This window comes from Maylandia zebra, linkage group LG15 (assembly GCF_041146795.1).
Source record: "Maylandia zebra isolate NMK-2024a linkage group LG15, Mzebra_GT3a, whole genome shotgun sequence".
Taxonomy (NCBI): domain Eukaryota; kingdom Metazoa; phylum Chordata; class Actinopteri; order Cichliformes; family Cichlidae; genus Maylandia; species Maylandia zebra.
In genome coordinates this window covers 16,800,942-16,821,676 of record NC_135181.1, presented here as the reverse complement: position 1 = coordinate 16,821,676, position 20,735 = coordinate 16,800,942, and the positions used below count along the sequence as shown (strand labels likewise).

Genomic DNA, 20,735 nt, shown 5'->3' with positions numbered 1-20,735 from the left:
ACTTAATTCACTTACAGAAAAGTTGCTTGTGTGACTGTGTGGACGCACTGGCAAAGTCAGCTAAAAGCTAAGATCGCCACTATACAATGAACCTCCACAACAGCTACTAAAGGTGTGTATGAGTCTTTGCACATCTATGGGTGTGTATAAGTAAGAGTGTGCATTTTGGAAAACAACAATCCCATTAGCTCAGTTGCCAAAAACTGCAAATCTCATTAATATGCACTTATGTAACTGCCATTCACTTAGGCAAACAAGACAGCATTTGGGTCCAAACTGTGCATGGTGAACCCACCTCTCCTGACTGTCTTCTCTTCCTCTTGGACTTTGAAAGGCTTGTGGAGCGGGCCTGGATTGGAAAGATATTCAGAACAATGTTATTGTGCACAGATTCTTCCAATAAGTTTTCTGATACTGCCTTGGTAGCACTTTCTAATAATGTCACACTATTAAGCATTAGTACGGTATTGGGAAGTGCTTAATTTATTGTTTACATACATATTACTCCGCCTTGGTATGTCATTTATAAACAGAGATGTTTATCTATCTGCTACTCTTACACCATGCACAGCTTTGAGTCATGAATCATATTTATAAATGGCCTTAAGGAGAAATAATGCTGTATCAATGATGAATTAAGCACTTGCTAACACCTTACTAATAGCTTCACAATGCTTTATCATAAAGTGCTATCATTACCTAATGGTACAGTTACACTGGATTACTCACTTGAGTAATGCGATTACTCAAGTGAGTCACTTGAGTCCACCTTGACCAGACTGAAAACACTCACACAGATTGGCAAATTATTGCCATAAATTTATAGACGCAGACAGTTTGCGATCAATTTGTAGCTCAGCTGCTCTGCAGCTGTTTGTATTACAATTTCAATGCAAACGCTCACAATAGTTTTGGCTTTGCTGTTTTCCATAGTTTAACTGTACCATAAAAGGGGCAGATGTGCAAGAAACTTAACCAGAAAAAACTGAGCTTGCATTACAAGGTTTTTAATAGAAGCCATATTATTAGACAACAGGCACGCTGTTATGTTACCATGCACACACTGGCAAATTTTGTCACTACACAGCAAACATTGTTTTAACCCTTTAAAGTCAAATGGATGTTTTCGAAATGTTTCTTTAGCACAAATACAAAGATGGACTGAAACAATATACCAAACAATTTTTATATTGTATTTCACTTCCATACTACATAAATTCTATATATGTACTATATTTAAAATAAATGATTATACTGTACATTCTTGCAGTTTTATTAGATTTTATGGCAATTATTAACAACAACTTAACAATTTTTTAACTATTTTCTGAAAAAATATTGAACACAAACTGGTGACAATAGAGAAAGATTTGAGTGATTAGTGGTGAATGAGTATTTAATTTCAAATGAAGCTACTCTCCATATTACACTGTTCCCCACCCATGAGAAATATCTTACAACTATAACAGAATGAGGAACTTGATCAACTCAGATTTAAGAAGTATATTGTATTGGAGTGACTCAGTGAGTAAAACAGATGGACCAAAAAAAAAACCCCCTAATAAAATAACAATAACCTTCTGTTTGTTTGGTGACCCTCCGCCTACTGCCAGCAGTATGGTCCCAGTGTCTTCTAGAGTGCTGAATGACAGGCTGATCTCTGTGTCAACGGCCAGCGACAGACCACTCAGCTCCATGTATCCTGGCTTAGAGAAACTGACTGTGTGCAGGTTCTGCAAACAAAGAAGAAACAGTTTCACTTGACATGTATTTTGTCAATGGACAGATCAGTTATTTAGTTCAGCACCGTTCATCATGCCTACAATGCAGAAGTCAAACAGAAAAGAGTGAAAAAAAGTCTGAATGTAGTTGATCAAATTGATATGACTTTCTGATATTTTAGTCAAGGTTTTTCAAAGAACAGCAACACATTTTAGTGGCACGCTGTTTCACACAGACTTTCTGGTGCATCATCATCCAGCTTTCCTTTTGTTACGGTAGTTGTAAAAATGAAATTCTCCCCCTCTATTTAACATACCTACTACCCACATGCGGTTTTATTACTTTAATAAGGACTTTTTCTTTCTTTCTTTCTTTTTTTCTTACAACCACTAACTGCCTACATCTAACCTTAACCTGACTTTATACTATGCTTAAACTAAGTCTTTATTTTAAATCATTCACATAATAACGACTTGCTTTTTTCCAAAAGACGAAGGTCCCCAGCCTTTGACCTCCTCTCTACCACCACCACACGGAGAAAACAAGAGAAAGACCTTCAGCAATCTTCTTCAACATTCTCTGGGCCTTGATATGCTTTGGCTGCATTTTTTTTTATAAGTAAATGAATAGCACTAGTCATGGTGAAAACCTTGCATGGCTGTTGAAAGCTCCATGAGTGTGTTTGCATAATAGGCTTGAAAGATTAAAATATAAAAAGCAATTTAAGAAGTGTGTATATTCTTACAAATGCACTGATTAATACATAATGCATAGTTTGTGTCTGTGAGAGGAACATGAATATGAAAGGGTACTGCAGATTAAACACGTCTGTGCCTTTTTATTTTATTCTTTGTGCGGAAACCATCTTCCTACATAAAGAAGCAACCGAGTGAAAGGCAAATCAGAATGAAAGTGACATGTGCTGTTGAAAAAAAAGCTGTAGAATTTCAAGGTCATCCAATCAACAGATTTTAATGCCTTTTCAGATTCCCCATTTAGTGGATGTTATGTTAATTATATGTACATATTCGCCGACCTGACCCATTCACACATCTCTCTCTATATATGGCAAATCTAAAATATATAATACTGCAACCAGAGGGTCAGCAATCATACGGGATGTTTCATAAAAGCTCACTTACCTCTACATTACATCCTTTAGTCACACCAGTATAATCTGAGCTGCTCAGAAGGTTATATGGCGTTCTGGAGATTTCAATGTCCCGAAGACAGCCCGCATACCTCTTCAGAATGACCTCTGACCTATATGAAGTGTAAGACAGTTTTACTTTGGAGTATTCAATAATCATAATAATGGTCAGTCTGCTCTTGTAGAAGTGAATTACTGCAGCAGTGAATTCGCAAGCAGAGTGATACCTAAACAGCAACAAGAATAATCTGAATATGTCGTTTGTCCATACAAATGCACTGGGATATTTTTCTATATTACTCATTTCAAGATGAGTATCTGTTATTGAAGAGAAAGTTCTTAAAAAATATCCAGCATATGATAATCCTCGTCAACGACTGCAATAAACATTCTTTTAGCAGCATAATACACTTTTTTTTTAAGTTACCCATCAATCTCGAAAATGTCAGGAAGTAGATTAACATCTAAATCTACTGAATATGCCAATAAAATATGGAAGGGAGTTATTCATATGAGTTATTCCACCAAAATGTTGTTGAACAAACGTCAAATTCAGATTAACAAAGGATAGAAAAAGTGATTTCTGAGAGTCCAGCCAACAAACAAACGTACATTCAGTGTGGGCTGTACAGCATTATCAGCAGGTCAGCCTCATGCACAGCTCAATAGTGAATACAGTTGATTTTTTTATTGTGCTTGATTATAAAATGTATTTATTTATTTATTTATTTATTCATTCATTTACCTGGCTGCGATGCTGTTAAGAAGGAACATGACATTCAAGCATTAGCAAACACACAACCATATGGTAAACATGTTAACATTCTTAAACTAAACCTTCAATTCAACTTGCCATCTTTACTTTGATCATTGAACTGGTCAAGTTGTTTTTAATGTTTATGCCATTTAATTCACTCTGCTATGAGGTTTGATAGCCAGTGTCAGACAGCTGATTCAGGTGCAGGAGGAGGGGAGGAGCTAAACTAACTTGAAGAAATCCTGCCAGTGAGTAGGTTACCCCGGTTACAGGCTCAAAGTTGAAGTTAACTCTCAGATCAGAACATATGGCGTTTCTCTCATCTCAGGGTTAACAAACTCAGAGTCTTCACTGACCTAATTGTTATCCTATTTCTGGAATGGGGCTTAGAAATAGGATAAAAATGTATTTGTGCTTAGTAGCAAGCATTATCCCACATAATGGATATGTTGGAGCAGAGGTTTGGTCTGTTACTACTTTAACTGCCTCAAAGTGTCAAAATAACTTTCCCATGAGGAAACTACACTCAACAAAAATATAAACGCAACACCTTTGTTACTGCTCCCATTCCCCATGGGATGGACGTAGAGACCTAAAATTCATTCCAGATACACAATATAACCATCCCTCCCAAACAGTGGTCACAAATCAGTCCAAATGTGTGGTAGTGGGCACATCTGCTATATTGAGATAATCCATCCCACCTCACAGGTGTGCCACATCAGGATGCTGATCTGACATCATGAGTAGTGCACAGGTGTACCTCAGACTGCCCACAACAAAAGGCCACCCTGGAATGTGCAGTTTTTTGCGCTATTGGGTGTCTGGGGACCCAGAACCGGTCAGTATCTGGTGTGACCACCATTTGCCTCATGCAGTGCAACACATCGTCGCATGGAGTCTATCAGATTGTCAAGTGTGGCCTGTGGAATGTTGGTCCACTCCACTTCAATGGCTGTGCGAGGTTGTTGGATATTCGTGGGAACTGGTACACGCTGTCGTATACGCCGGTCAAGCACATCCCGAACATGCTCAATGGGTGACATGTCCGGTGAGTATGCTGGCCATGCAAGAACTGGGACATTCTCAGCTGCCATCTGCCCTGAACAATGTGAACCATGATTCATCCGTGAAGCGCACACCTCTCCAACGTGCCAGACGCCATCGAATGTGAGCATTTGCCCACACAAGTCTGTTACGGCGACGAGCTGGAGTCAGGTCAAGACCCCGATGAGGACGACGGGCATGCAGTTGAGCGTCCCTGAGACGGTTTCTGACAGTTTGTGCAGAAATTGTTTGGTTGTGCAAACCAATTGTTCCAGCAGCTGTCTGGGTGGCTGGTCTCAGACGATCTTGGAGGTGAACCTGCTGGATGTGGAGGTCCTGGGCTGGTGTGGTTACACGAGGTCTGCGGTTGTGAGGCTGGTTGGATGTGCTGCCATATTCTCTGAAACGCCTGTGGAGACGGCTTATGGTTGAGAAATGAACATTCAATGCACGGGCGACAGATCTGGTTGACATTCCTGCTGTCAGCATGCCAATTGCACGCTCCCTCATTGCTTGTGGCATCTGTGGCATTTTGCTGTGAGACAAAACTGCACATTCCAGGGTGGCCTTTTTGTTGTGGGCAGTCTGAGGTACACCTGTGCACTACTCATGATGTCAGATCAGCATCCTGATGTGGCACACCTGTGAGGTGGGATGGGTTATCTCCCCCGTCTCCTCCTGAAGGCCCGCAACACTGCCTTTAGGTCAGGAGATGCACACGCCTACAGTACAGCCAGGGCTAATCTAAAGAAGGGCATCAAAAAAGCCAAACACCATTACAAAAAGAAGGTAGAAGAACACTTCTCCAACTCCAACCCCCGACGCATGTGGCAAGGACTCCAGACCATCACAGACTACAGGACCACCAAACCCTCCCCCGCATCCTCTGATGTCTCCTTCCTCAACGAGCTCAACAACTTTTATGCTCGTTTTGAGCGAGGGAACCCCACAACCACAACCAAAGCAGACATGACGCCAGACCACCAACCTATGACTCTCTCCCCCACCGATGTAGGAGCGGTGCTGAGCAGGATCAATGTCCACAAGGCTGCAGGCCCTGATGGCATCCCCGGGCGTGTTCTCAGAGCGTGTTCTGGGGAGCTTGCAGGAGTGCTCACAGACATATTCAATCTGTCCTTGGCCCACGCTGTGGTACCGGCCTGCTTCAAATCCACCTCCATCGTCCCGATACCCAAAAACTCCAACCCATCTTGCCTCAATGATTACCGCCCAGTAGCACTCACCCCCATCATCACTAAGTGCTTAGAGCGACTGGTCCTAGCACACTTCAAATCCTGTCTCCCCCCCACCCTGGACCCCCACCAATTCGCATACCGCCGGAACAGGAGCACAGAGGATGCAGTCTCCATCGCACTGCACTCTGTCCTCTCACACCTGGACAACAACAACACCTACGCCAGAATGCTGTTTATAGACTTCAGTTCAGCATTCAATACAATCCACCCCTCACAACTCATCAGGAAACTGACAGACCTGGGTATCAGTTCCCTCATCTGCAAATGGTTACTGGACTTCCTGACCAACCGCCCCCAACATGTCCGGCTGGATAACCGCTGCTCATCTACCATCACAATGAACACCGGTGTACCACAAGGCTGTGTGATGAGCCCTTTCCTCTACTCCCTCTTCACCCACGACTGCAGACCTGCTGATGGTTCCAACACCATCATTAAGTTTGCAGATGACACCACGGTGATTGGCCTCATCAGTGACAACGATGAGGCCGCCTACAGGGAGGAGGTGGATCGTCTGGCTGAGTGGTGCGACAGAAACAACCTGCTGCTTAACACCGAGAAGACCAAGGAGCTCATCGTGGACTACAGGAGGAATGCTGACCCACATCCACCCATCCACATTAAGGGGACGGCTGTGGAGCGTGTGAGCAGCTTCAAGTTCCTGGGAGTCCACATCTCCGAGGATCTCACCTGGACGACCAACTGCTCCAAGCTGGTCAAGAAGGCTCACCAGCGCCTCTTCTTCTTGAGGACTCTGAGGAAGAACCACCTGTCCTCAGACATCCTGGTGAACTTCTATCGCTGCACCATCGAGAGCATCCTGACCAACTGTATAACAGTCTGGTACGGGAACTGCTCTGCCTCGGACCGGAAGGCGTTGCAGAGGGTCGTGAAAACTGCCCAGCGCATCGCCGGAGCACCACTTCCTGCCATAAAAGACATCTACAGGAAGCGGTGTCTGAAAAGGGCTGGGAAAATCATCAAAGACCCCAGTCACCCATCACATGGACTCTTCACCCTCCTGCCCTCTGGGAGGCGCCACAGGAGCCTCCGGACTAAGACCACCAGGTACCGGAACAGCTTCTTCCCCACAGCTGTCAGACTCCTGAACTCTGCCTCCTGACATCTGACCCACGTTAAACTCATGGACTGAACATACACACACCCACAATGGACAACTGTACCCTCAAACACAATAATAACATGGACTGAACCACCACTCACAACCACTAGCACTTTATATAGCCTCTGTAGAAACTATCTACACCCTCACTTATCTTAACTGCACTACTGTATAGCTCTGTGTAAATAATCATTCTGTACATTCGATAATCTTTAATCCTACAACTGTTTACAACTTGCATAGTTCCCATTTCTGTATAGCTGTATATCCCAGATTCTGTAAAGTTATTTATTTCATATTCTGTATAGTTTTTCATATTTATATCCTGTTCATATCCTGTACATAGCTTGTACTCACTACAGCCTGTACATACTTATAGTTATAGAATATTCACAACATACTTCATACCGTGTACATTATAACATACCATAATAGACCCATTTCTGTAATATACTCACATATCTATATTATTGCTAATATATATTGTAATATATCTATATCACTAAAGCACTTCTGGATGGATGCAAACTGCATTTCGTTGCCCTGTACCTGTGCATGTGCAATGACAATAAAGTTGAATTCTATTCTATTCTATTCTATTCTATTCTATTCTATTCTATTCTATAGCAGATGTGCCCACTACCACACATTTGGACTGATTTGTGACCACTGTTTGGGAGGGATGGTTATATTGTGTATCTGGAATGAATTTTAGGTCTCTACGTCCATCCCATGGCGAATGGGAGCAGTAACAAAGGTGTTGCGTTTATATTTTTGTTGAGTGTATATGAATTAACGCAAATGAAACATTCAAAAATATTAAAGAGCATTTCTGTAAATCAAATGCAAAACAATATGCAGCTCTCACACAGAACATCATGTAAGCTTTTATAAACTGAACCAACGTAAATTACAGCACTTTATGCGTACCTGTAATTTCCAATCGTTGGCAGACCCCCAAAATAGATTTTCTGGTGCTCCTTAAGGTTCAGACCAGTAGCTGACCCCAGAGATGTGGCCACAATCTTTTCCTCGTCACTGCTGTCGACGTCTACTATGGACACCGTGGCTTTGTTAAGAGTTGAAGATACATTATCAGCAACAGAACACGGAGAGATTGTATATGTATACCCTCTAATTTATCTGTTCCATTAATTCACAGCTCAGGTTATATAAGAAGGCTTACATAGTTTCTTGTTCCTCGACATGGTGAGGGATTTCCAGTGGCCATCATTATGGCGCTTAGATGAGTTAGCACTTCCAACTCCAGATCCAAGGTCAAAGTTAACCTTCACTTTACCCTCTGACAGCTCCAGAGACATGAAGTCCTTCTGCAGAGAGCATCAAACAGGGAGAGACTGCTGTGACACTCTGGCGTTTCAAATTCAGTACAAATCAATAACAGCACGAGTCTGAAAAGATAGGATTTAACAACACTGTGTAAAATATACTGCAAAGGGTCCCAATATGGACTAGACTGAAGAAAATGGTTAAAATTATTTTATCAATTAATCAAATCTTGACTGCTCAATAAAACAGCAGATTTTGGACACTATTCTTAATGTCACATAAAGAGAACTGTAATGTTTTCTTTTTAATTTTCATAAGACACAAGCAGTAAGAGCATGACACCTGTTTGATTGTTTGATGTACTTTTTACAGTATTTGTACTGTCTAAATAAATTTTAAAAAGCCTCACAACTTACACAATAAACAAAATATCTGTCTCCATCATGGTATTAATACCATATTAAACACATACCATGTCTTCAGCTGCCATATACATGAGCAGAGCATCAGAGGAGAACGTGCGGAACTTGAAAGTGATGGTGGAGACATTTGGGTTCCACCTAGTGGGTCGTCCCACTGCAGCGTAGCCTTCTCCATCCAGTTGAACGGTCCCTTCACCGTGGGAGCGCTGGGGGCTACAAAAAAAGGACCAATTTACAACTGCTTTGTTTCCTGTCCAACTGCCTGAGTTTGAAAGGTCACAAATAATTAAATGCAAAGTAGGCGAGACAATGAGACGCTCACTTGAATATTAGACCAACCAGAATATCTGCAAAAGACAGCTGTTTTTATAAATAAATCCTAGTTCCTGTATAAAATGTTCTTTACATATCTACGATTAGGAATACAACTGGGAGTAATAAAAAGACTACACTATCAATATCAGTAAGGAAGAATAAAATAATTAACTTCTAATTAAATTGTGACTGTATACCTGACGACACATCCCTTACAGTCTCCCTCTCTCTCTCTGTAGTTCCACAGTCCAATAGGTTTACCATCCAGGTAGGTTTCCCCCATGCAGCCTGTGAAAGTATTTGTTCTTACTGTCTCTGCTTTCTAAAAGACAAACAGAAAAAAGATAATCATGAGAAAACACAGCAGGAAGACAGGTTCTTCATGTTTTGAGACAGACAGACAGGCACCTTGACAGAGCCGAATATCCCTCCCACAAACAGGTAGGCGTTCTGGTCTACATCCAAGATGGTGAAGGCCGTGGGCGAGTTGGCACTGGCCGGGGTCGGCATCATACCAGCCATAGAGCCTTCCAGAGGATATACTGATATGGTACCATTCAACCCATTGCTGTATTGAGAGAATGAGAAGAGGGTTTGTTGTCTTTTTGCTTGGCATTCTGTACTGCCTGGAAGAGATTTGTTATGACTGAAGCCATTTGGAATCAGTTTTTATAAACTCTTGGTGCTAAAGAAGAATGATAGAAACAGAGTGTGGAGCCAGTTTTGTTGCAGTGAAAACTCTGAGATGTATGGCAAAATCAGCTGGCCACCTTGGAGTTTAAAGTCAAGATTTCTACATTGTGTAGGGGAACACTTAAGACCGATAGTCTGCGTGATTCCACTGGAAGACACCTTTGGGAAATTTCTCAGATGGAAATACATGGTGCAAATGGGCCATCTCCTTTGTGTGAATTGGCCTGATGTTAGATGGTCTTGCATAAAACATCGCTGCAGCTTTCACAGAGAAAACTAGTTTGTTAGATTACACTGTATCTATGCAATGATGTGCCACAGGCTGACATCCTGCAATCTCTTGATTTCCCAAGTGAAACAGTGCGTTTTCCACAGTAGCATGAATGAGAAGATGTCCTTAGGTAACTGTTGGTTTATTTCTGCAACAACTGTCGGTTACAACTGTTGCTTGTGGTTAGACGGGATCACAGACAAAAAAAAATATAAAGAAATGTAGAAAACTAATTAGCTATATACATCTATACAGACATGTATAGATGTATAAGTACAGTAACTTTCTTTTGTTATACCCCTTTCTTGTGATTGTGTGTGGGTGTACGCATGTTTTCTTATTATTGTCTTCTCAAAACTCCTGAAATGTAAGATGTAACATCAGTTTTTAAACCATACGTGTCAAAGGTACAGCACATTTCCATACACATGAATGAGTGCGCTCTTCTTACCGAGACGCCTCGATCCTGTGCCAGTTTCCATCATGGATGGTGTGATGGGGATATTCGACCCTCCCCACACCTGAACCCACATCCCAAAGGAAATTCACCTTCCCCTTGCGCATCTCCAATGCCAAGAAATCAACCTGAGACAAAGTAGACACATGCTGAATAAACTGCATTGTTGTGATTTATTTTAGGTTAAGGTTACTGTGCTTAGTGCTGATTTATCCGCTTAACAAGATGAATACAGATACTGATTTTATGTAATTGTGGGTAATGCACATGAACAAGTTGACAGTTTATGAAACATTCAAAAATACTTGGAGAAAACTCGAGATATACAGTGTTCAGGGTCACGGTGATTCTGAAGCATACTCCAGGTGTCATAGGGGGAGAGGTAGGGAAAACCATTTATGCTCATATTCATACTTATGGCCAGTTTTCACCTATTCTCCAATTGTTCTAACATGGTAATAGGAAGTCAGAATACCCAGAAGGAACCCTGACAGTGACAGGGAGAATATGCAAACCTCACACAGGAAGGCCCCAGCAAATTGGTGGATTCAAACCCACGACCCTCCTGCTTTGAGGTGACACTGCTAACCACTTTGTTTTTTTTAAACACCTTTGTGAATGTGGAATCATTTATCTACTAGAATTCTGCAAATAACAACGTAATGTGCAGTGGTAATATTTATACTGGTTTTTGTTTAGAAATGGACAACCAACAATCATGCTTTAGCTCCTTAGCAAGCTGGGATCTGTGGTGAAGCCAATAAAGGTACCCATGTTAAAATGATTTACAAGAGAAATAACATGTAAGCTATATACAGGCTTGAAGTTATGCATGGTAAGACCACAGTATGCCGGTGAAATTGAAACTTGTTTCGACCACAAAATAGCTGCATGTGGAGCAAGAAGCTACAGAGTTAAACTATGAGCAACTGAAGCAACTACCTACATAACGTTGTTGGAAATGTCCTAGCATAGAGTGACCTATGAAACCAGAGCCTATAATGTCCATTAGTGGCAAACTGTAAGGTAAAAAGTGATGGGCAGTGGCTTTACTTTTCCCTCGATACAGGTGTCTTTTATACACAGTCTATGCTTTTAAGATGACACAATGCAGGAGTTATGCAGCGGTTTTATGTACTAAAATGTGAATGATTGAACAGTGAAGCACTTTTATACCCAGTTCTTATCTATTCCGGGGCTACAAAAGCTTTCCTTTTCTCCATCTGTCCTTGTAAGTGGATTTTTACTGGATCTTGCTGTATTTTGATTAATGCTCTTATTACATATGTATGAGTATGAAAAAAAAAAAAGTGAACTTTCAGCATATGCTCTCATCTTCATGATGCAGCTGAAGTGCATACCAAGAATTATAATTCATATATTATTATGCGCAATTAGAGATTATCAGGGGGTCACATTTGAAGACACAAATGACACGCATACACAGACACAAAAGTGCATGCACTAATCTTTCTGGTCTCCCCAGGGTAATGCCGATTATTCATTAGTAGAGATCACAGGGCAGCATCGTTACTATTCAACTAGTATTACACGCTATTAGAAAAATGTAAGAGGCGTGCATGCACACACACAAAATTACTATACAAACTGAATTATTCACCATCAGAAAATAGTAGACACACACAAACACACACATATGAATGTTCCACACTTTCCAGTCAGATGCAGTGAAGATTTCTCAGGGGAAATCAGGCTAAAGTACATGGCAACATAAACTTGTTGTTAATTGGTGCTGCTCATCAAGATACACACGTGTGTTTACAACCAAACCCACACGTATGCACACCTTGGGAGTAGCATGGTGACTTAAATTAGTGCTATGTTTATAGGGTGCCTGCAAGTATGTGTCAATGTGTATTAGTTATTCACATATTAGACAAGCCACTTTGGGAATACCTGTAAGGTGTGTGAGAGGGCCGGTTTATGGGAAAGAGACAAGTGTGTGTGCTTTTTAATGCAAGACTAATGGTACACGAGAACGCTTCAAGAGAAAAAAAATATGTTATGGTGCTCTACATAGCACCTGAGTGTTAAATTAAATGAGAACAATGCATCGATATGAAACATTTTTTTAAAAAATGAACATTTTCATATTTAAATTGTGACATAAAGACACATTTTTAAGGCAATAGATTTGGTTTTTGTTTAGAAATTAACAACCTGTACAAGTTCAAACTATTTTTGATTTTATGCTCCTGTGTTTTTCTGAGACGTGCTTACATATTTGGCTGATCCCAGGTAGAGTAGCAGGTTGTCAGGTGTGGTGGTTTTGACATGAAGAATGATGGTATTATACCTCCCCTTTCGGATGTCAGGGCGGTAACTACGGAGGCAGTCACCTCCCGAAGACACTGATACTTTGATCTGTAAACAGGAAGAAAGAGTGAAGGTATTAAGAATGTTTCCACAAAAAGGAATCTTCGATTTTAGTTTGAATTTATCCTATATATTGTATAATAACACACAAGTATTTAAAAAGAAAACATCCGGTATTTGCCTCCAAGTCCAGCTTGGACTGAGAACAATCAGTCTCAGATAGACTGATATCTAATTTATAAATGCAGGCAGATTATGCCTGAATTATTATGCCATATATAGTCCTGCAACAGAGTTTTAACCAACCGCTGGGCACCGACATGTTTCTAAATAGCTCCCAGGGGTGAGGTGGAAGAAAGTCATCAAAAGAAACCAAGCCTACTAGACCCATGGCTGGGCCTCGTACATGTAAACACATTCAGTCCAACTCTCTCCTGGTCAACCTGTCGAAGTGTTAGCCAGCCACAAATGCTTCTGGAAGTTCAAATAAATCATAATAAATCTTGCACAAGAACATTAAACTACTATAAAACATGTGATCTCCTACAACTATGAGTAGGAGTTGTACATGGCAGTGTGTCAACAACTTACTGAATTAGCTTGTTTCCTGGCCTGGTTAATCAGTTCCTTTATTTGGGAGATGTTGCGCCTCAAATTGTCCTGTAGCTTTTTGATTGGCTGCAGCTTCTCCAACAGCCTGTCAGCTTCGTCCTCCAAATCCTTCACTTTTGCTCCTGCAGCATGAACTGAAGGTAGAGAGAGATCAAATACAACGATACAGAACACTACCATAGTTGTTATCATGATACTATTCGGTACAGTACTGCAGCTGAGAGAAAGAGAAAGCTTGCAGAAGACGAAGTGAAATAATGGTAGATGAGGAAATCACTGGAGGAGGAGAAATGTGGAGGAAGAGACAGAAAGATGGCAAAGCCAGTAAGAGCCAAACAATTAGTGTAACTCAGCATTCAAAGAGAACTGCTTCTAATTTATTTACTTGGAGAAATTGTATCAGCTTAAGATCCAGGAAAGATAAAAATAAAGAGAAGACATAAAAATTAAAAAAAAGAAGTGCTATGCTTTGCAGTGTGCAGAGCTCTCATGCTCATGCCGAATGGAGGCTTTATTAGAAGCAACTATTGTTTACCGTGTAGCTATTAAAGATAATCACAATATTAATGGGTGGTGCTCCAATACTGCTGTCGAAATCAGCCTATGCCGCCATAGGCGATACTGACTGAAGAGCGCGCTGACTCAATACAGTGTGAACTCTGTGATTTATTGTATTTAAGCAAAACAAATATGTGAGATATTGCAATTAAAATATGGTATTGGTGCACCACGTATAATACGTGCTCAAATTAAAGTAAGTGAAATATACATACTGATTGCTGTGGGGATTGAAAAAAAGAGAAACAGAGAGAAATATATCAAATTTCAATTTTGAATTTACGTAGATCTGAGACAACAACAAGATAAAAGTTTGGAAATGTTCCAGTTGATCATTTTCAACATTTTGTTATTAATTTATCAAATTAGGATGTAAGAGTTGCAAAAATGTTCAAAAGCTCACTCTTTTCAGAGTAAAGAAAGAGTAATTAGTTACTACCTGCCTACTAATATTAGACTATGCATACTAACTACCAAAAGAAAAGCACTTTACTGTTTTTCTCAGGGTCCTGGATCATCTGATTGGCTTCGCTGACAGTCTCCTTCAGATCAGTGTAGTTGCGCTCTAGTCCACCAAGTCGCAGGTTCAAATCTCCAAGACGCTCCAGGACGTCGATGGCTGTGGCGTTAGCATCCGCTGCTACAGCCTTTGTGGCTGCTAGCCTAGCTGCTGTGTCTGTCAAAGGATGAAACATAAAAGATGTGTACTGTAACTGCCATAATTTACATTGATGTTGTGCAAACCCAAATTTTTAAACAAATATATACTTTACTGTTCAGTTTATTTACTATCATTTTTATGTGTTATTAAAGAAATAACAAGATAGCTCTTAGGTCAGATCTGGACTCTGTAAGTTCCACAAAGCAATTAATGGCATTAATTTGGTTTGATTATGGCATCACATTACATACATACGCATGCGCGCACACAGATATATGCTCTCTCAGTTCACGCTGCACAATAATTTTAAATTCATCACTTAGTATCAAGGATTATAGTTCTTAGACATCATGGTAAAAGAAAGTGAAACTTGGATGATTAAATGTGAATCCCTGCTCTGATCATCCTGGACGTGAGAAGTCTCCAGAATAAAAACACAGCTTGTTTTGATACAACATTTGCATAGGGCCAGTCTATGAACAGATTTTATTGTTTGAGACTGAAACTATAAAAGTATCACGCTAAATATTTGCTCTAAGCAGACGGTGACATCACACTAGGGAAATCCTGTAAAAATCTCTTTATTATTCATATTCATTTATTTTTAAGGCAAATGTTTCCATGTTGAACTGTTACTATTGCTACATTTGAGAGCTGTCTTTGTGTCGATCCAAACACAAACATGTGTAACACTTCAGTTCAGTAACTTTGCTATCGCCGCAGTGCATTTCCGAGTGCGTATCTGTGAGTACTGACATGTGTCAAGTTGAGTTTACCCGAGCAACTGACCTCTATCCACACACTGATATTGATCCACTCTGTCTTTATCTTTCGCCCACACTTGTGTGCATGCACAGCCCCCCCACACACACACACACACAATGATGCAATCATACCGTTGGGGATGGCGTTGAGCATTGCCATGGTTCCATTGACAGCTTTCAGCAGGTCTTTGGTTTTGTCTTTCGCTGCTTTAACTCTGCCCTTCAGCCCGGCCACACCAGCTGCATTCTCTACACACACACAACACACACAAAGTAAATGATGATGGTGGTTTGATTTGAAGCCAAGGCCGCCTGCTAATGAAATCACTTCCCTCACCTCCCTAATGGGAAAGAGTGACTGAGAAAAAGGCATAGAGAGGCAAATGTAGGACGACAGTGATATCAGATACACTGCTCTAAAATTGGAAGGCTTGTTTATATTGTATAAGGAACCTATTTCTTGCATTATATATAATATACATTCTGGATACACATACACCGACAGTACCTTGGACCTCATTTTGAAGTTGTTTAGCTTGATCCAACAGTACATGACTCTTCTGCAGGGCATCTCGAGCTGCTTCCTTTACTGGGATCTCTGGACCTAAAGCCTGCATACAAGGAGCAACAGTGCAAATTATGTGACTTAAAATGCTCTCAGAATAAAGTATTTTTGGGTTCACACACAAATTTAAAAAAAAAAATGTAGAGGTGCAGTAATCTGCATACAGAAGTACCGACTGTAAGATCAAAGCATAACTACTTCGCATTGCTAAATGATCCTCTAAGAAAGGGATTCAAATTACTTAACTATTCATCACTTTGTTTCTCCGTGTTCAACCCTTTGAATCATTTTTTCATCCCTTTGCTTTTCACTTTTAGCCCTTTACATATTACTTGCCAAAGGAAAAGAAAAAATTAAGGCGGCGAAAAAAGCAAACGAGCCGCATGAGTCAACAAGAGAAGGGTAAAGTATCAGCAGAATGACGGTCAGACGAATGAACTGGCTCAGAGGAAATTAAAGTGAAAAAGGAGAGAAGAGGAAATACATGGAGAAAAAAAATCAAAGATGAAGGTGAATGTTAAAAAAAAAAGTAAAAACGTGCAAGGGAAAAAGAAAAAAAAGAAGAAAAAAAAGAAAGGGAATAGGAAACGGGACAAATTAAAAAATAAAAGAAGGAAAAAGGAAGAATTCAGGTGTGAGTCATGATAATGAGAAAGAGAGGGAAGGAAGAAGAGGGACAGAGCTGTGCTTTGATCCCTCAGCCATGACTAATGGAGAGCACAAGCTTACATTACTGTCACTGCATGCGACACACACACAAACACACACACACTATCTTTTGTGCTGAGAGAACACTTTCATGGTCCGGATTGCTAAACTGCTTGTGCTTGGTATCTACAATAGCTGAATACAGGGCGAGTTACATACAGCATGTGTTTCCATACGTGACAGTGCACGTCCTCTTACCAGTGCCAGCGCCTCGCTCGCCCTCTGTTTGGCTGCCTTTGCTTCCTTCTCTGCTGCATCAACATTCGCTTTAATGTTACTGTAGGCATTGAAGGCGGCTGTCGCATTGAAGGAAAGGTTTTTAGCTTCAGCCAAAATACTGTGAAGAGGGGGGGGAGAGGAAGAAATGGACATTGATTTCCTATTCTATTTGTTATACACACTTTGGTAAGCAGTTAAATTAAACTGGAAGTTATAATGAGAATTTCCAGAACTTTTCATGTTTCAACATTTACTGCCATTAGTTGGATTTTGGGTGGACTTGAGCATAATATATTCTAGCTTAACTGAACTGTGAAGCTGAGCGTGCAGTTGATGATGGTATGCTTTTAGCGCTTAAGAGTCGATTTGGATATTTAACTTACAGTTACATGAAACTGAATAAAAAGCTGTAACCAGCAAATGTTATTAAAAAAGACAACAACATGAAAGAAAGCAACATGAACCCGTTTTAAAATCACACTCGGCCTGAAGTAAATACTACCTGGGCCTATGTGTGTGCTTTTCTGTACTGTAAAAATATACTCCCTTTACCCATCTAAAATGGCTGCAGAGTTGTTAAGTTGCTTGGCATGTTCCTCTGCATCCTGCACGCGATAAGCCAGGCGACCATCGCTCAAACCATAAGTGAGGTGACTGACTCTGTCATCCAGCCGGCCATGAAGAGCCCCGAGCTCACTCGCCATTTCCTCCAAGTCCTGTGAACAGAGAACAGAGACTCAGATCTACATAAAAGTGACTTTTAATGCTAATAAAACATAACAATAACATTATATGTGCCGAACTGAAATTTGTCTTTCTTGAAGACAAAAGCAATACAACTAACCTGAGGCAGAATATTCTAGAGTGGACAGAGGTTTAAAGTGTTACAGAGCACGAAAGGTTTATTTCCGTACCTCGATCTCTTTGTTGACGTTGTCAGAAAGCTGGTTCGCTTCACCCAGTAGACGTTCTCCTTCTCTAAGAACCTTCTGTGCTTCCTGTTTCACTCCGCTGACTGCAGATCGCTTCCTCTGCATTAAAAGAAAACAGGACCAGATTCAGATGGTGGGGTCAGGAGTTGGTGGTAAAAACATGAAAGCATGGATCCATCTGGCCTTACACCACTGGTTGAGGCTGGTGGTGGTGGTGTAATGTGTGGGGGGGTATGTTGTAGGCACACTTTGAGCCTCTTAGTACCAACCGAGCATCATTCAAACAGTACAGCCTCCCCAAATATTGTTGCAGGTCAAGTCCATCTCTTTACCCCAGTGTAGCCACATTCTGATGGCTGCTTCCAGTTGGATAATGTGCTATGTCGCAAAACCCAAATCATCTCAGACTGGTTTCATCACAATGAGCTTAATGACCTCCACAGTCAGCAGATCTCAATCCAACAGAGAACCTCTGCGATGTGGTGGACTAGGAGATTTATATCATGGATGTGCAGCTGGCAAGTCTGCAGTAGCTGTGTGATGCCGTCGGGTTGATATGGACCAAAATCTCTAAGCAGTGTTTCTGGGTCGAATCTGTGCCACAAAGAATTAAGACAGTTCTGAGGGCAAAAGGGGTAGTGAGCCATAACTAGCAAGGTGCATTTAATGAAATTGCTGTGAGACTATATTGATTGAGTATGTCAGAGATAGAAGACTGTATAATCTTTCCTGTAGGATATGTAGGATAATCTATTCAATAAATGTTTGCTATTTTTTTCTGTTAGAGGTTATGCTGCATCTAAGCCCTTCTTGATGATTAATCACATGCAAAAGGCTTCTCAACAAAATAAGATTAAGTGGCATCAATGATTTATAGATGGTGAATTTCAGTCTTTGGGATTATTAAGCATTTTTATTGTTTTTTCAGTTTAGGAGACAGAAACTAAAAGATTTAATTGTCTTATGTCTAAAGTCAGAAATAAAATACACTTAAAACGTTATCGTTACTATCAGACGTTGGGTAACGTGTGGCCTTGTGCCTTTAACTTTGTGACCCAACTTCTTAAAGACTGGAACATGCTTATTGGTATGAGCATAAATTTGTGCACTGGTCTCTCTCAAGTGCATGGAAGGGTCCAAAAATGTGCAAACAGTCATTTTGGTGCTCTTTTCTGTAGCTATCCAGGCCACAGTAGAAAGTACAGAGCAAATGGGGAGTAACAAAGACATCACACAGCAGTGTTCATGTAGATGCTTCAGGTTCAGAGTCGGTTTTTATGAAATACTGCTCGCTTCAGCACTTTAGAGTATACGGCAAATACATTGACAAGTAATTGTAATGCCAACAGAAGGGTGTTTTTACAGAATCTACTGTCAATGGTCTAAATGGTCTGTATTTGTATAGCGCTTTACTTGGTCCTAAGGACCCCAAAGCGCTTTAACTATACACAATCATCCACCCATTCACACACTGGTGATGGCAAGCTACAGTGTAGCCACAGCTGCCCTGGGGCGCACTGACAGAGGCGAGGCTGCCGGACACTGGCGCCACCGGCCACCACCAGTAGGCAATGGGTGAAGTGTCTTGCCCAAGGATACAATGACCGAGATTGTCGGAGCCGGGGCTCGAACCGGCAACCTTCCGATTACAAGACGAATGCCCAACTCTTGAGCCACGATCGCCCCATTGTGTGATAGTTAAAGAGGCATAGAGGCTTTGCTTACCACATTATGACAACATTTAACTAACTGACATCTCAAAATATCAGTTATACACAAAACACACAGTTTGGACACGAGGTCACAATGTAAACTCGTGCTTGTACCTCCAGGGCTGTGAGGTTAGCTTGGTTTTGGTAAGCCAGTGAGCCAGCCAGACTTGTCTGTCCCTGGGCAAAGATGAGCAGACCATGGGCATCCCTGAGCTTCTCCTCATGGTCCGAAAGCTTCTCTTTTATCTTAGAAAGAAGATAAGGAGGTGTTAAGCCATTCATTTAGTAAAACTGAAGACAAATAAGTAAAATTAATTGTCACCTCTGCCTTGAGGTCTTCAGTGGCCTGATGCGGTTTACCAAAGAGTCTTTGGACTTTCTGATACAACTCTTCTGCTAAACTGAATGGAAAAAGAGGAGAGAGCGAGAGACTGGATTATTTCCATTAAATCCCACAGTGTTACTGCACAGTGTCATACATGACTTAGTAGAACAGTGGATTAAAGTATCACATGCGAATACTAGAATCCACAGAAGAGACAAGAGGATGGGAGTTACTGCTATGTGTGAAAGACCCTCTGCTAGTCTGAAGACAATAATCACTCCATATGACTGAACACTGAAATGTGGGTCTGAAATTAGCAGCGTTTGTCTATTGACCCCTCAGGCTAAGATAGATTAAATTGCAGCAATGTAAAACATTGCAAATATCACTCTAACATGCGTGTCTGTGTGGGTGAGGGGGTAAAGCAACACGTGGTAATATACACTGCAACAGAATTTGCTATATAGGTAACAGCAATAAATATAACTGGAAGAAAACGAGATTCTAAAAGATAACTAAAACCTAACAACCGAGCCTCATCAGGCTGCCTGTCTGAGAAATACTCCGAGGCATAAATTTTGCATTCAGCTTGCTGCAACAAATATCCAGAGCCAACAATCCAGAGACTTTGTTTAATATAAAAGGAATTGTAAGCTGTCATCAGGCTTTGTTTAAGGGACATTTCATTAAAATTTAATAGTTTTGTTGTGCTGTTCTCATTCTAAGTGCAGTACACACTGAGTATCTAACATGGGATGGATCATTTGCAAATGTATTTATGTATAATGTTTGTGTTTGGCTTTTACAGAACAATCCATTTTCTCTTTTTACAACATCAG

General features: G+C 40.8%; 1 protein-coding gene across 9 annotated transcripts in view; it reads right to left on the bottom strand.

Moving 5' to 3' along the window:
- Positions 1-20,735, bottom strand: part of lama2 (laminin, alpha 2) — a 251,165-nt gene that overhangs the window by 22,957 nt on the left and 207,473 nt on the right. For 6 of the 9 annotated variants that reach the window (XM_076874014.1, XM_076874016.1, XM_076874017.1 and 3 more), the window contains 20 exons: positions 19,894-19,972; positions 19,686-19,817; positions 17,842-17,958; positions 17,480-17,643; positions 16,907-17,045; positions 15,944-16,046; positions 15,568-15,684; positions 14,504-14,686; positions 13,432-13,586; positions 12,745-12,888; positions 10,498-10,631; positions 9,491-9,650; positions 9,280-9,404; positions 8,818-8,980; positions 8,242-8,386; positions 7,986-8,124; positions 3,618-3,629; positions 2,865-2,985; positions 1,578-1,733; positions 296-349 (listed from right to left, as the gene is read on the bottom strand). In XM_076874014.1, the coding sequence (XP_076730129.1) occupies positions 296-349; positions 1,578-1,733; positions 2,865-2,985; positions 3,618-3,629; positions 7,986-8,124; positions 8,242-8,386; positions 8,818-8,980; positions 9,280-9,404; positions 9,491-9,650; positions 10,498-10,631; positions 12,745-12,888; positions 13,432-13,586; positions 14,504-14,686; positions 15,568-15,684; positions 15,944-16,046; positions 16,907-17,045; positions 17,480-17,643; positions 17,842-17,958; positions 19,686-19,817; positions 19,894-19,972 (2,542 nt within the window). The remainder of the gene's footprint in view (positions 1-295; positions 350-1,577; positions 1,734-2,864; positions 2,986-3,617; positions 3,630-7,985; positions 8,125-8,241; positions 8,387-8,817; positions 8,981-9,279; positions 9,405-9,490; positions 9,651-10,497; positions 10,632-12,744; positions 12,889-13,431; positions 13,587-14,503; positions 14,687-15,567; positions 15,685-15,943; positions 16,047-16,906; positions 17,046-17,479; positions 17,644-17,841; positions 17,959-19,685; positions 19,818-19,893; positions 19,973-20,735) is intronic. The other 3 variants (XM_004550514.4, XM_012919022.4, XM_012919023.4) reach the window with 1 other exon arrangement.